Source organism: Ranitomeya variabilis, chromosome 2 (assembly GCF_051348905.1).
Source record: "Ranitomeya variabilis isolate aRanVar5 chromosome 2, aRanVar5.hap1, whole genome shotgun sequence".
NCBI lineage: Eukaryota > Metazoa > Chordata > Amphibia > Anura > Dendrobatidae > Ranitomeya > Ranitomeya variabilis.
The window spans coordinates 116449596-116466199 of NC_135233.1; the positions used below are offsets into that span (position 1 = coordinate 116449596).

Genomic DNA, 16604 nt, shown 5'->3' on the forward strand with positions numbered 1-16604 from the left:
TGTCGCTGATTGTTCGTGGCCTGGTGTGACCAATCAGTGAAGCCAGGGCCGGCTCCAGGTTTTTGAGGGCTCCGGGCGAAAGAGTCTCAGTGGGCCCCCCTCTTTAACACATACCACGATTCATGATGCACAGATACAGCAGAGAAATATAGCACAGCCAAGTAGCGTATAACACAGGCCACGTAGCATATAACACAGCCACGTAGTATATAGCACAGCCACGTATTATATTGCTCAGCCATGTAGTATATAGCACAGCCCACGTAGTAAACAGCCCAGCCACGTACTATATTGCACAGACACGTAGTATATAGCACAGACACGTAGTATATTGCACAGACATACTACGTGTCTGTGCTATACACTACGTGTCTGTGCTATATACTACGTGGCTGGGCAATATACTACGTGGCTGGGCAATATACTACGTGTCTGTGCTATATACTACGTGTCTGTGCTATATACTACGTGTCTGTGCTATATACTACGTGTCTGTGCTATATACAGCAGCATTATAGGCAGCGTCAATAGTAAAAAGTAGGTCACACAGGGTTAATAGCAGCATTAACGGACTGCGTTACACCACGGCATAACGCTTAACCCTGTCTGAGAGCTGACTGGAGGGGAGTATGGAGCGGGCACTGACAGCAGGGGAGTAGGGAGCGGCCATTTCGCAGCCGCACTGTGCCCATCGCTAATTGGTCATGGCCATTTGACCGCGACCAATCAGCAACTTGGGATTTCCATGACAGACAGAAAGACGGAAGTGACCCTTAGACAATTATATAGTAGATATATATATATATATATCCTGTATATATATATATATGTGTGATGCAGTCCTATAGCCGGGGTCAGGATCCTATCAGTCCAATGTCTGTATGATCTCATATTTGCAAATCCAAGGTTGTAAGCACAAACCCCCCATTATACAACCTTTTATTAAAAAAAAAGTTATGGGTGACTTTATACAGTATGATAAATAGCCAGACAAAAGAAAAAAGAAACACAAGTGTGTACAGAAAATCACATATGAGTGCGGGCCCCTGAACCCTGTGGGCCCCTGACTGGCCCACAGAGTAACAGAGGAATTCCCCGGTGGGCCCCTGTGCAGATCTGGGCCCCAACCCCACTATATAGGCAATAATTGGCATAATTCACTTGATTCCCTCTGTACAGAAAAAAAACAGCATCTCATCATTTACCAAACTACCCAGTTTATTATTATATAGAGATATAGGTAAATTTGTGAACCAGGTTACTGTAGTATTTGTATGCAGCTGAAAAGTGGGCCCCCCAAAGTCAGTTACTGGTGGGCCTTTGGCACCCAAGTCCCACATTGACTAGGTGAATACCTGACTCTTCACTAGAGCCCATGATGGTGGGGTTAAACTTGGCTCCTGATGGATACCAGGTGCTACATCAGGGAAGAGTCAGACACATGGCAGCTGACCCCCAAGGGATAGGTAGCTGGAACAGCCTTGGAGGAGAGCACAGATGGTACCGGCATGTGCAGACTGATATGGCTGGTAGACAGATAGGCACATGCAGGTGCAGGTTGGTACTGACAGGCACGGCTCATATACAGGCAAGCTGATGCTGGTAGGCACGGCTGGTATGCAGGCAAGCAGATGATTAAAGATATGGCTAATATACAGGCTGGTTTGATGCAGGCAGCACAGCTGATTTCCAAGCAGGCTGATGCTGGCAGATACGGCTTGTTATATTGACAAACTAGAATAAAGTCAAAAGGCAAGTACGGACAGACAGGTATGGAGCATGTAATTGACTGTTGGACACTGGGGACCTGACATCTATGATGATGATGTTATGATGACATCTTGGTTGATGAAATCCATCTTGTGGTTATTTAACCCCTTCCCGACCTGTGACGCCACTAGGCGTCATGAAAGTCGGTGCCAATCCGACCTGTGATGCCTATGTGGCGTTATGGAGTGATCGCGTCCCTGCAGATTGGGCGAAAGGGTTAACTCCAATTTCACCCGATCTGCAGGGACAGGGGGTGTGGTACTTTAGCCTGGGGGGGGGGGTGGCTTTGCCCCCACGTGGCTACGATCGCTCTGATTGGCTGTTGAAAGTGCAACAGCCAATCAGAGCAATTTGTAATATTTCACCTATGAAAAGTGGTGAAATATTGCAATCCAGCCATGGCCGATGCTGCAATATCATCGGCCGTGGCTGGAAACCCTGTTCTGCCCACCGCCACCGATCTCCCCAGGTCCTCCGTTCTATGGTCCGCTCCCCTCCGTCTGCTCCACCTTCCTCCTGCCCGCTCCCCCCGTGCTTTGATCCCAACCCCCCATACTCCGATCCCCCCCTGTGCTCCGATCCCCCCCTCATACTTACCAAGCCTCCCGGTGTCTGTCCGTCTGTTCCATGGGCGCCGCCATCTTCCAAAATGGCGGGCGCATGCGCAGTGCGCCCGCCGAATCTGCCGGCCGGCAGATTCGATCCATGTACATTTTGATCACTGTGATAAAACCTATCACAGTGATCAAAATAAAAAAAAATAGTAAATGACCCCCCCCCCCCCTTTATCACCCCCATAGTTTGGGACAATAATAAAATAAAGAAAATATATTTACTTTTATTTTTCCACTAGTGTTAGGGTTAGAACTAGGGTTAGGGTTAGGATTAGGGATAGGGCTAGGTTTAGAATTAGGGTTAGGGTAAGGCTATGTGCACACGTATTCTGGTCCTCTGCGGATTTTTCCGCAGCGGATTTGATAAATCCGCAGTGCAAAACCACTGCGGATTTATTGCGGATTTACCGTGGTTTTTCTGCGTTTTTTCTGTGGATTTCACTGCGGGTTTACAACTGCAGTTTTCTATAGGAGCAGCTGTAAAACCGCTGCGGAATCCGCAGAAAGAAGTGACATGCTGCGGAATGTAAACCGCTGCGTTTCCGCGCAGTTTTTTCCGCAGCATGTGCACAGCTTTTTTTGTTTCCCATAGGTTTACATTGAACTGTAAACTCATAGGAAACTGCTGCAGACCCGAAACTCGCAGCGTGTGCACATACCTTTAGAATTAGGCTATGTGCACATGATGCGGATTTGGCTGCGGATCCGCAGCGGATTGGCCGCTGCGGATTCGTAGCAGTTTTCCATCAGGTTTACAGTACCATGTAAACCTATGGAAAACCAAATTCGCTGTGCCCATGGTGCGGAAAATACCGTGCGGAAACACTGCATTGTATTTTCTGCAGCATGTCAATTCTTTGTGCGGATTCCGCAGCGTTTTACACCTGTTCCTCAATAGGAATCCGCAGGTGAAATCCGCACGAAAAAAACACTGGAAATCCACGGTAAATCCGCAGGTAAAACGCAGTACATTTTACCTGCGGATTTTTCAAAAATGGTGCAGAAAAATCTCACACGAATCTGCAACGTGGGCACATAGACTTAGGGTTAGGGTTGGAATTAGAGTTAGGGTTGGAATTAGGGCTAGGGTTGGAAATAGGGTTAAGATTAGGCTTGTGGTTAGGGTTATGGTTAGGGGTGTGTTGGGGTTAGAGTTGGGATTAGGGTTAGGATTAGGGGTGTGTTGGGGATGGGTTTGTGGTTAGGGGTGTGTTGGGGTTAGGGTTGGGATTAGGGTTAGGATTAGGGGTGTGTCGGAGCTAGGTTTGTGATTAGGGGTGTGTTGAGGTTAGGGTTCTGATTAGGGTTACGGCTAGAGTTGGGATTAGGGTTAGGGGTGTGTTGGGGTTAGTGTTGGAGTTAGAATTGAGGGGTTTCCACTGTTTAGGCACATCAGGGGTCTCCAAACGCAACATGGCGCCACCATTGATTCCAGCCAATCGTGCGTTCCAAAAGTCAAATGGTGCTCCCTCCCTTCCGAGCCCTGACGTGCACCCAAACAGTGGTTTAACCCCACATATGGGGTACCAGCATTCTCAGGACAAACTGGGCAACAACTATTGGGGTCCAATTTCTCCTGTTACCCTTGCGAAAATAAAAAATTGCTTGCTAAAACATAATTTTTGAGGAAAGAAAAATGTTTTTTTATTTTCACGGCTCTGCGTTAAAAACTTCTGTGAAGCGCTTGGGGGTTCAAAGTGCTCAACACACATCTAGATAAGTTCCTTTGGATGTCTAGTTTCCAAAATGGGGTCACTTGTGGCGGGTTTCTACTGTTTAGGCACATCAGGGGCTCTGCAAACGCAACGTGATGCCCGCAGATCATTCCATCAAAGTCTGCATTTCAAAACGTCACTACTTCCCTTTTGAGCCCCGACGTGTGCCCAAACAGTGGTTTTTCCCCACATATAGGGTATCAGCGTACTCAGGACAAACTGGACAACAACTTTTGGGGTCCAGTTTCTTCTGTAACCCTTGTGAAAATAAAAAATTGCGGGCTAAAAAACATTTTTGAGAAAAGAAAAAATATTTTTTATTTTCACTTCTCTGCGTTATAAACGTCTGTGAAGCACTTGGGGGTTCAAAGTGCTCACCACACATCTAGATTAGTTCCTTGGGTGGTCTAGTTTACAAAATGGGATCACTTTTGGGGGAGCTCCAATGTTTAGGCACACAGGGGCTCTCGAAACACGACATGGTGTCCGCTAACGATTGGAGCAAATTTTCCATTCAAAAAGTCAAATGGCGCGCCTTTCCTTCCGAGCCTTGCTGTGCGCTCAAACAGTGGTTTACCCCAACATGTGAGGTATCGGTGTACTTAGGAGAAATTGCCCAACAAATTTTAGGATCTATTTTATCCTGTTGCCCATGTGAAAATGAAAAAATTGAGGCTGAAAGAAATGTTTTGTATAAAAAAAGTACTTTTTCATTTTTACGGATCGATTTGTGAAGCACCTGAGGATTTAAAGTGCTCATTATGCATCTAGATAAGTTCCTTGGGGGGTCTAGTTTCCAAAATGGGGTCACTTGTGGGGGAGCGCCAATGTTTAGACACACAGGGGATCTCCAAACGCGACATTGTGTCCGCTAAAGATTGGAGCCAATTTTTTATTCAAAAAGTCAAATGGCGCTCCTTTCCTTCTGAGCCCTGTCGTGCGCCCAAACAGTGGTTCCCCACATATGGGGTATCAGCGTACTCAGGACAAATTGGACAACAACTTTCGGGGTCCAGTTTCTCCTTTTACCCTTGGGAAAATAAAAAAATTGTTGCTAAAAGATCATTTTTGTGGCTAAAAATTTAAATGTTCATTTTTTTCCTTCCATGTTGCTTCTGCTGCTGTGAAACACCTGAAGGGTTAATAAACTTCTTGAATGTGGTTTTGAGCACCTTGAGGGGTGCAGTTTTTAGATTGGTGTCACTTTTGGGTATTTTCAGCCATATAGACCCCTCAAACTGACTTCAAATGTGAGGTGGTCCCTAAAATAAATGGTTTTGTAAATTTTGTTGTAAAAATGAGAAATCACTGGTCAAATTTTAACCCTTATAACTTCCTAGCAAAAAAAAAATTTTGTTTCCAAAATTGTGCTGATGTAAAGTAGACATGTGGGAAACGTTATTTATTAGCTATTTTGTGTCACATAACTCTCTGGTTTAACAGAATAAAAATTCAAAATTTGAAAATTGCGAAATTTTAGCCAAATTTCCATTTTTTTCACAAATAAACGCAAAAATTATCAACCTAAATTTACCACTAACATGAAGCCCAATATGTCATGAAAAAACAGTCCCAGAATCGCTAGGATCCATTCAAGCGTTCCTGAGTTATTACCTCATAAAGGGACACTGGTCAGAATTGCAAAAAACGGCCAGGTCATTAAGGTCAAAATAGGCTGGGTCATAAAGGGGTTAAGAGGTGTCGGTTCCTACTGACCGATAACCACAGGTGGCGTCACGAACAATAGACTTTATTCACAATATCCCTTAAAGATCTTTCCCCTTTAATTGGGCGCCCAGGGCCATGGACCAGGTCGCAGCCACCGTGACATCCCCTCTTTAAGACCGGACCTGGTACCGAGTACCCCACGGCCCTGGCAGGCGTTCCACATTAGATAGATAGATATCATCCAGAGCCGAAATGTCGCCTGCCATGTGGGTCTGAATTAAAATACAGATTTTCACTTGAAGAAAAGGAGTGATGCCTTATTTTTTCCTCTAGATAGATAGATGGATAGATAGTAGTCCAAAAAAGGAAACAGCACACCACTGTCTGTGAATAAGGAGACATTTTATTTAGCCCATGATGGCGATGTTTTGGTTCAGTGTAGCGACCTTTTTCAAGCATTGAACAAAGTGCATAAGATTGAATATTTAAAGCATGTGCACCCATAGAATGTAAGTCCGCAAGGACAGGGTCCTCTCCCCTCTGTACCAGTCTGTTACTGTAAGCGTGTTTACTGTAAACTATATCTGTAACTCTGTATGTAACCCCCTTTCTCATGTACAGCACTATGGAACTAATGGTGCTATATAAATAAATAATAATAATGATAATAATAATGTGCATAATTAGAAATATTTAACAACATTAGAAAAAAAAGGGGACATTGCCCTTCAATATGTGAAATACAAAAAGTGCAGAGCATTGTACAGGTCAGCATAAATCACAAAGTGCAGTGCAAATGTGCAACCATTCAGAGGCACATACAGTGCACATCAAAGCACTAAAGGACAATGAAAGCCCAGATGGTGCGACATTATAGTGAATCAACTCCTTGGCCTACCCCATAGCATGCGATGAGTCAGGCACATAGTGGCGTCCTATAGTGCTAAATGCACATGTCAGGGAAAGCAATTCAAGTATGATATGGAGAGCGCTTACTAGCGCAAGCGCAGTAGGAACCAAGCAAGGTCCGATGCCATATAAGCTAACGGCAAACAAAGATAAAGGAAATGTGCGTGTCCACATATTGGAATGCCCCTGTAAGCTATGGTATGTGGGAGAAACCTCGTGGGACTTCAAAACGCGGGTGAACCATCATAGATAAGGAAAAAGAAACTTGATTTGCCTGTCTCCAAACATTTTATTGGGAAGGGAGAATAATTGTCAATGGTGCACCTGAACCACTGTATGTGGAATAGTATGAAACACATATAATACCATATAATAATCCCAACATGTAGATACATTCCCCCCTAGAATGCCATGGGGGTCAATTCCCACCGTTGTAGGATCCCATATAAGGGAACAATGTATGCATACCAAACATGAGGGAGAAAGTGCTACGATAACAGTTGTATCACAAGTCTGGGAAATGAAGCCCAAATATACACCCTGGCAGGAAATCACCTAGCATGACGCATGAGAATTTAAAGAGGCTGTATTTGCCTCTGAGCTGTCAATAGTGGTGGCCATAATGCCAGTTCGGAAGAAGATCATCAGAGCCAGATCAGCCCGGGATCAAAGGCAAGAGTAGGGGTGAGGCTGGAGCCCCCCGCGTATCGTTGCCACTGCAGCTTCCTCAGGGGAAGGCCTAAATAGCCTGGGGGGTGTTGGTTTACTGGTTATGTATGTATGTGGTTTTATCATTGTGTTACTTGAGGTGTAATAAAGGTCTTTTCTATTTTCTTACAAATGGTCGATGTGCATACCATTATTAGTCTTGTCTTTTTCTCTTTTTCTTCAGTTCATGGTTTATACAGACTAGGTTTTGCACCCCGTACTGTTATTGTCATATGTTATTGTGATAGGAGTGCACCCGTTACGTATTTACAGGATAGAAGGATTACACACAGCATATACACACAGAATAGATAGATAAACAGATGTCTGTGACATATTCAATTAGTGTGTGTGCAGCTTTCTGTACATGCATTTAATTATTAAAAGATTATTTTTCTGAAAAAAAAAATGGTGTGGGCTCCCGCGTAATTTTCTTAACCATGGGGGTTGATGTTTATAGCCTGGGAAAGGGGCAATATCAATGGAGCATTATACTTATAATAATAATCTTTATTTTATACAGCGCTAACATATTGCGCAGCGCTTTACAGTCTGCACACATTATCATCGCTGTCCCCGATGGGGCTCACAATCTAAATTCCTTATCAGTATGTCTTTGGAGCCTTTAGTAGCCTTTACTGGCTACTAAAATTGAGGACCCCAAAAAATGTAGGATTCCCCCATAATTAATAACCAGCAAATGCTATGAAGACAGCTGCGGTCTGATATTAATAACCTAGGAAGGGGCCATGGATACTGCCCCCTCCAGACTAAAAACATCAGCTCTCAGCCTCCCCAGAAAAGCTGTATCTATAAGATGTTCTCTGCCACTTGCACACAAATCACTGACACACCCAATCCTTTGCTGCAGTTTTTTAAAAATAATCTATGGCCATGGGACATTTATAAGACCCGGTGTAACAGGCCAGATTACCCCCCCCCCCCCCCCACCCCCACCCCCGCCCAGAATATACCCGGGGTTAAAGTATACCCCTCTGGGCCAGAATATACCCCAGCTGCTGTAGATCAGGTGGGCCCCTGTGCAGATCTGGGCCCCAACCCCACTATATAGGCAATAATTGGCATAATTCACTTGATTCACACTGTACAGAAAAAAACAGCATCTCATCATTCATTTACCAAACTACCCAGTTTATTATTATATAGAGACTAGCTAAAGAGCCCGGCATTGCCTGGGCATAGTAAATATCTGTGGTTAGTTATAGCACCTCACTTCTCTTATTTTCCCATCACGCCTTTCATTTTCCCCCTCACATCTCTAATTTTCTCCCTTACATCTCTCATTTTCTCCCTTACACCTCTCATTTTCCCCCTCACTCCTCTCATTCCCCCTAACACTCCTCATTTTGCACTCACACCTTTTTATTTTCACCTCACACCCCTCATTTTCACCTCACACCTCTCATTTTCCCCTCAGTATATACATGTTTGTCATCTCCCTTATATTGTCATGTCGGACGCTATTCACACTAGGGCGTCCGACAGACAGCGGTAATTCCACATTCGTCCACTATACGCTCAGTGGCGCCGGCTAGACTTTATGCAGGTTGTCCGGGGTTAATCTAGCTGGTAATCAAGTTGGAGGCTGGGTCACACCCGTGGCCTTTAAATAGACATTCTGGACTTTGGGCGTTGCCGATTATAGCTTGTGTCTTGTGCCTGGTGATCTCGGTCTGGAGTGGTGGTCTAGGAGAAGAAATATCGTATCTGGTGGTGTATTATCCTTTGTCATATTTCTCCTTCCTATATTTGTATTTGTTTTGCCCTGTGCACATTATAGTGTTTTCCTGTGTCTGCGGCGTGGTGCGTTTTTTAGTTTTCCCTGTCTGTGCTTTCTGTAGGGGTTGGTGTGTGCCCTAATCACTGGGTGGCGGGTGGAGGTTTCAGCATAGGACTGAAACAGGAGTCAGGGTCAGGCCTGGCGGCCCAGACAAGCACACCATCAGTGTAAATTCTGAGAGAGGGACAGACAGGGTTTTCCCCAGTCTGAGGGATATCGCAGGGGCCCGGGTAATCAGCTGTAGTCTGCCCAGTACCCGCATGACATACATATAGTATACACCTGTATGTCATCTCCTGTATATAGTATATACCTGTATGTCATCTCCTCCTCTGTATACCTTTGTGACATCTCTTTTCTATAGTATATACCTGTATGTCATCTCCTCCTGTATATAGTATATACCTGTGTGTCATCTCCTGTATATATTATGTACCTGTATGTCATCTCCTCCTGTATATAGTATATACCTGTGTGTCATCTCCTGTATATAGTATATACCTGTGTGTCATCTGCTTCTGTATATAGTATATATCCGTGTGTCATCTCCTCCTGTATATAGTATATACCTGTGTCATCTCCTCCTGTATATAGTATATACCTGTGTGTCATCTCCTGTATATAGTATATATCTGTTTGTCATCTCCACCTGTATATAGTATATATCGGTTTGTCATCTCCCCTGTATATAGTATGTACCTGTATGTCATCTCCTCCTGCATATAGTATGTACCTGTACGTCATCTCCTCCTGTATATAGTATATACCTGTGTGTCATCTACTCCTGTATATAGTATATACCTGTGTGTCATCTCCCCTGTATATAGTATATACCTGTGTGTCATCTGCTCCTGTATATAGTATATACCTGTGTGTCATCTCCCCTGTATATAGTATATATGTGTGTGTCATCTCCCCTGTATATAGTGTATGTGTGTGTCATCTCCGCCTGTATATAGTATATATCTGTATGTCATCTCCTCCTGTATATAGTATATACCTGTTTGTCATCTCCCCTGTATATAGTATATATGTGTGTCATCTCCTCTGCTCTGTATATAGTATATACCTGTGTGTCATCTCCTCCTGTATATAGTATATATCTGTGTGTCATCTCCTCCTGTATTAGACCTCATTCACATGCTATTTGCTCAGTATTTGTAAGCTAAATTGGCAGCCTGATAAATCCCCAGCCAACAGGAAGCCCTCCCCCCTGGCAGTATATATTAACACATACACATAATAGACAGGTCATGTGACTGACAGCTGCCGTATTTCCTATATGGTACAGTTGTTGCTCTTGCAGTTTGTCCTCTGCTTATTAATCAGATTTTTATTTTTGAAGGATAATTCCAAACCTGTGTGAGTTTTAGGGTGAGTTTCATGTGTCAAGTTGTGTGTGTTGAGTTGCGTGTGGCGACATGCATGTAGCGACTTTTGTGAGATGAGTTTTGTGTGGAGACTGGCGACATGCGTGTAGCAACTTTTGTGAGATGAGTTTTGTGTGGCGACATGCGTGTAGCAACTTTGTGTGTGTCGGGTTGCATGTGACAGGTTAGTGTAGCAAGTTGTGTGCACCAGGTTTTGCGCGTGGCGAGTTTTATGTGTAGTGCGTTTTGAGTATGTGCAAGTTTTGTGTGAGGCAACTTTTGCATGTGTTGCAACTTTTGTGCATGTGGCAATTTTTCCGCGTGTGCAAGTTTTGCATGTGGCAAGTTTTATGTGTGGTGCGTTTTCAGTATGCAAGTTTTGTCTGAGGCAACTTTTGCATGTGTTGCAACTTTTGTGCATGTGGCAATTTTTCCGCGTGTGCAAGTTTTGTGTGTGGCAAGTTTTATGTGTGGTGCGTTATGAGTATGCAAGTTTTGTGTGAGGCAATTTTTGCATGTGTTGCAATTTTTGTGCATGTGGCAATTTTTCCACGTGTGCAAGTTTTGCGTGTTGGCGAGTTTTCCATGAGATGAGTTTTGCACGTGCGGTGAGTTTTGCGTGAGCCTAGTTTTGCATGTGGCGAGTTTTGCGCGTGGCGACTTTTGAGCGGCGACTTTTGTGTTTCGACTTTTATGTGGCGAGGTTGGTGTATGTGTGGTGAAATGTGTGCTGAGGGTGATATGTGTTAAAGCACGTGGTAATGTGTGGCTCATTTTGTGTGTGTGTTCATATCCCCGTGTGTGGTGAGTATCCCATGTCGGGGCCCCACCTTAGCAACTGTACGGTGTATACTCTTTGGTGCCATCGCTCTCATTCTTTAAGTCCCCCTTGTTCACATCTGGCAGCTGTCAATTTGCCTCCAACACTTTTCCTTTAACTTTTTCCCCTTTATGTGATAGGGGCAAAATTGTTTGGTGAATTGGAATGCGCAGGGTTAAAATTTTGCCTCACAACTTAGCCTATGACACTCTCAGGGTCCAGACGTGTGACTGTGCAAAATTTTGTGGCTCCAGAAACACATGGGCCACTTGCACATTGAACAAGTCTGTAGGAACCTGTTCACACCACCAGAAAACTTGAAGACACAAAAGAGCACAGTGAGGTCAAAAATACTCTGTTGTAAAAAAATCACAGTAATCAGCAAGTGCTAGTCAAAAGATGTAAAGAAAACAGGGTATTTAGTTGATACGTTTTTTTGCAAAAAAATGTATACTAAGCTGCTCCACCAAATCGTCAAGGTATACCCTTATAGAGCAGTCCTAACTAATGTATAGAATCCCTATCTGATGTATTTAAAACCTGATCATCTGTATAGTACCTGTATAAGCAGGGTTCAGAGAAGGACTATCCATGTGCACATGCAGGATGGAACAGCTTAAATGCAAATGACCCACAGAGGAGTGGTGGACTCCCCAGTCTTGTAGAAACAAGAGAACAATATAGAACCAGAAACACATGGGCCACTTGCACATTGAACCAGTCTGTAGGAACCTGTTCACACCACCAGAAAACTTGAAGACACAAAAGAGAACAGTGAGGTCAAAAATACTCTGTTGTAAAAAAATCACAGTAATCAGCAAGTGCTAGTCAAAAGATGTAAAGAAAACAGGGTATTTAATTGATACGTTTTTTTGCAAAAAAATGTATACTAAGCTGCTCCACCAAATCGTCAAGGTATACCCTTATAGAGCAGTCCTAACTAATGTATAGAATCCCTATCTGATGTATTTAAAACCTGATCATCTGTATAGTACCTGTATGTGAAGGAAGCCCCCGTTCCTTCCACGTCACCAATCCGTGACGTCGCTACACAGGCACAGCTCGCCGGCGCCCCCTTTGTCTCTCAGGTCAGTAAGGGAACTGCACCTAGAGCAAATGGCCGCCGGGGAGACTGCCCTGTTACCCACACTGGGTATTCTAGGATTCGCAATCAGAGTAAAAGGATCAGCCCAAAATTAATTTATGATTTAATTGCCTTAAGGGCGCACTAGGTAATTACAAGAAATATACAATCACAATATATCAAGAGTTACAGTCAGAGTACAATACAACAACAATGATACAAGGCTTAAGGTATAAAGCTGGAGGTCACTTTACCAGGTTAGAGGTCGCTTGTGGAAGCCGGGGGGCGCAGTGTTCCGCAGGTCCAAAACTTTAGTTGCCGGGCAGCCCCCAGAAAGCGTGTGCTTGCCCCCGTCTGGCTGGCATGCCCTGTTTCTTAGCTGGTCATCTTCTGTGTGTCACCCACTCTCCACATGGTCCAGCTCTTAACCCTGCCGTGTCCCTCCCCCTGTAGCTGGGTGGGCTTAGCAATCTCCACCCCTCTGCCTCCCTGCAAGATTTATTCCAATATCTAATAAATGGGATAACTGCTCTCAGGATGATCGGATCAGCCCACGGGCAGTACCAGCGCCTGTGGTTTGTTCTGCCGGTCGTACTGGGATCAAACCTGGACCCATTCGGTCCCTGTGGGATGCTGATCTCTATATCTCGGGTTTCAGACCTCCCACGGGTACAGGAGTCGCACCATTAGATGCACCATTTCTTTAGGACGAGGGGAATATTTTTTATGAGCCGCTACCTCGGACGATGCGTCCATAATTCACGATTCCATGTCAGAGACGGTTCGGCTGGACGACCATACTAGATGTGTATCCAGTGGCCCCTTGACATGCGTGCTTTAATTAAGCCCTTGAGCATTTCCAAGCCCCCTGCTGGTGTGGCTTCCTAACTGAGCTTTGAAGTACCTTCTGCAATCTCCTCTGAGCTCAGCCGATTACCATACTAATAGGCACTATGTTCATTAGAAAAGGTGGGGGCCAGGAGCACTCCTCTCTGCAGACCTGTGACCAGGAGACAAAATGGAGTCACGCCAATCTGCGTTAGTATGCCCGTCCAAGATGGCGGCTGTTCCCTCATCACACCTCCCTGCTTTAGAGGGCGCTAGGGGGCATCACATTCCTGTGTTCCCCCGTGCGCCCTTCTGCACTTTCTCCTTGCCGGGACAACCCATCAGCATTACCATGGTCTCTGCCCCCTCCTCTGTCTCTCTCCGAGGCTGTCTCTGCCTCCTCCTCTGTCTCTCTGTCTCTGAAGCTGTCCCTGCCTCCTCCTCTGTCTTGCCCTGAGGCCGTCTCTGCCTCCTTCTCTCCTTCCCTGAGGCAGTCTCTGCCTCCTCCTCTGTCTCTCTCTGAGGCTGTCTCTGCCCCCTCCTCTCTCTCTAAGGCTGCCTCGGCCTTCTCTCTCTTTCGGAGGCTGTCTCTGCCTCCTCCTCGGTCACTCCATGAGGCTGTCTCTGCCCCCTCCTCTCTGTCTCTGAAGCTGTCCCTGCCTCCTCCTCTGTCCCTCTCTGAGGCTGTTTCTGCCTCTCCCTCTCTCTTTCTGAGGCTGTCCCTGCCTCCTCCTCTGTCTCTCTCTGAGGCTGTCTCTGCCTCCTTCTCTCTTTCCCTGAGGCTGTCCCTGCCTCCTCCTCTGTCCCTCTCTGAGGCTGTCTCTGCCTCTCCCTCTCTCTTTCTGAGGCTGTCCCTGCCTCCTCCTCTGTCTCTCTCTGGGGCTGTCTCTGCCTCCTCCTCTCTGTCTCTGAGGCTGTCCCTGCCTCCTCCTCTGTCCCTCTCTGAGGCTGTCTCTGCCTCTCCCTCTCTCTCTGAGGCTGTCTCTGCCTCTCCCTCTCTCTCTGAGGCTGTCTCTGCCTCTCCCTCTCTCTTTCTGAGGCTGTCCCTGCCCCCTCCTCTCTCTCTCTCTGAGGCTGTCTCTGCCTCCTCCTCTCTGTCTCTGAGGCTGTCCCTGCCCCCTCCTCTGTCCCTATCTGAGGCTGTCTCTGCCTCTCCCTCTCTCTCTGAGGCTGTCTCTGCCTCCTTCTCTCTTTCCCTGAGGCTGTCTCTGCCTCTCCCTCTCTCTCTGAGGCTGTCTCTGCCTCCTTCCCTGAGGCAGTCTCTGCCTCCTCCTCTGTCTCTCTCTGAGGCTGTCTCTGCCTCCTCCTCTCTGTCTCTGAGGCTGTCTCTGCCTCCTCCTCTGTCCCTCTCTGAGGCTGTCTCTGCCTCTCCCTCTCTTTCTGAGGCTGTCTCTGCTTCATTCTCTCTTTCCCTGAGGCAGTCTCTGCCTCCTCCTCTTTCTCTCTCTGAGGCTGTCTCTGCCTCCTCCTCTCTGTCTCTGAGGCTGTCCCTGCCTCCTCCTCTGTCCCTCTCTGAGGCTGTCTCTGCCTCTCCCTCTCTCTTTCTGAGGCTGTCCCTGCCTCCTCCTCTGTCCCTCTCTGAGGCTGTCTCTGCCTCTCCCTCTCTCTTTCTGAGGCTGTCCCTGCCTCCTCCTCTGTCTCTCTCTGAGGCTGTCTCTGCCTCCTCCTCTCTGTCTCTGAGGCTGTCCCTGCCTCCTCCTCTGTCCCTCTCTGAGGCTGTCTCTGCCTCTCCCTCTCTCTTTCTGAGCGGATAGGGTACCCCTAACTGTCGGTCCCTGGGCCACGCCTCCGGTGAACCCTGCTGGACCGTTACCCGGTACAGCCGTCCCTGGTCCCAGACCACCCGCTCGCGGTCTGACTCCCCAGGAGGCTGTGCCGCCTGCTCCTTGAGAGCTTTCAGGCTAGCATCAGCTTCCAACGCTGCCTGAAATCCCTGACTCGATGTGGCGAGAATGGACGACACTGCCACATCCGCTGTCAGCTCCCTGGGATCTGTCTCCTGGCCGCTGTCTGACTCGGCCGCCACTTGGTCAGAGAGGGGGAAGCCTTCGGACCTCTGCAAGGCTCCTTGGGCTCCGGCGCTCCCACTCCTGGTGACAGCGGCCACGACCGCTGTGCCCATGGGTAGCGCCTGCTTCCCCCCGGCTCCTGACCAAGTCGCCGGGTCAGGCAGACTTCCCTGCCCTCCTGACATCCCGGGTGTGGGGAACTCCTGCCCTGGGGTCTTACCTGGTGGCTCCTCTCCTGGGACGCCTCCTCCCCCCATGGCCTGTTCCTCCTCCTGCAGGGGCCCTAGGCTCAGCAGGCTGGATTCACTTAGGGGCCCTACACTGCCCATAGCAGCCCCTCCCTCCACCTCTGAGCTCTCCCCTACAGTCTCCTCACCTGTGAAGGAAGCCCCTGTTCCTTCCACGTCACCTGTCCTCCCCGTGAGCCCTGTATGTGTGGTGTCAGTGTATGGATTACCCTCAGGTTTCAATCCCTCCTCCACCGTTGGAGGCACATTCAACACATCAACATTCACAGTAGAGTCATGACATTCTTGGGGAGCCGAACTTGGGGGTTCAGTGGCCACATACTGAGACACTATCCGCCCCAAATCGGTCCCAAGTAATACATTGGCAGGAATATTTGACGTTACTCCCACCTCCCGCACTCCCCTCCCGGCGCCCCAGTCCAAAAACACCTTGGCGACAGGCAGCGCCGGTTCCACGCCTCCAATTCCGGAGACGGAAAGGGTTTTTCCCGGTACCAAGTCTTGAGGGGACACCACCTCAGGACGTACCAGGGTTCGTTCAGCGCCTGTGTCCCGCAGTCCCATGACCGCTGTGCGGCCGATAGTGACGGGTTGGTAATTGTCCAGGGACCTCCCACCACCCCCTCCCACACATAAAACAGTGGACGGTTCCGGGGACAGGGATGGGGCCTTAAGACGCTGGGGACATGCAGACTTGAAGTGTCCCAGCTGGTTGCAGTGATGACAACGTCTGGGTTCTGCACCTGGCCTGGAGAGGGCAGCAGGGGGGTACACCCCTTGCACTCTGGGGGCTGGGGAAACAGGGGCAGAATTGGGCTTACCCCCTCTCCAGGTGCTGCTGGCAGGCTTCTTCGGCTCAGGCACCGTTATTGGCATACTCATCTGCCAGGGCGGCTGTAGCAGAAGCCCCCTTCGGTTTCCGGTCACGAAGGAACTGCTGGAGGTCCTCTGAGCAGTTCCACAAGAACTGCTCCGTGACGAACAGTTCCTGGACCTCCTGGCGGGTGGTGAGCGCTAGACCCGAGGTCCAGTGCTCTGCAGCTCTCAGCAACGCCCGCAT

The 16604-nt window shown here is 47.5% G+C and overlaps 1 protein-coding gene across 1 annotated transcript; it reads right to left on the reverse strand.

Moving 5' to 3' along the window:
- Nucleotides 1-1647: 1647 nt before the first annotated feature.
- On the reverse strand, nucleotides 1648-16332 carry LOC143803670 (uncharacterized). Its single transcript, XM_077281449.1, has 3 exons — nucleotides 15706-16332; nucleotides 14816-15672; nucleotides 1648-1734 (listed from the first exon to the last, which is right to left on the reverse strand). The coding sequence occupies exons 1-3, from the start codon at nucleotides 16106-16108 to the stop codon at nucleotides 1648-1650; spliced, it is 1347 nt and encodes a 448-aa protein (XP_077137564.1). The 5' UTR covers nucleotides 16109-16332.
- Between the last annotated feature and the right edge of the window lie 272 nt (nucleotides 16333-16604).

Coding starts and splice junctions, on each gene's coding strand:
- LOC143803670 (XM_077281449.1), bottom strand. CDS start 16,108: ATGGGACTGCGGGACACAGGCGCTGAACGAACCCTGGTACGTCCTGAG. Junction 15,673..15,705: donor AGGGCTCACGGGGAGGACAG/GTGACGTGGAAG, acceptor CTTCCTTCACAG/GTGAGGAGACTGTAGGGGAG. Junction 1,735..14,815: donor TCAGAAAGAGAGAGGGAGAG/GCAGAGACAGCC, acceptor ACTTTATTCTAG/TTTGTCAATATAACAAGCCG.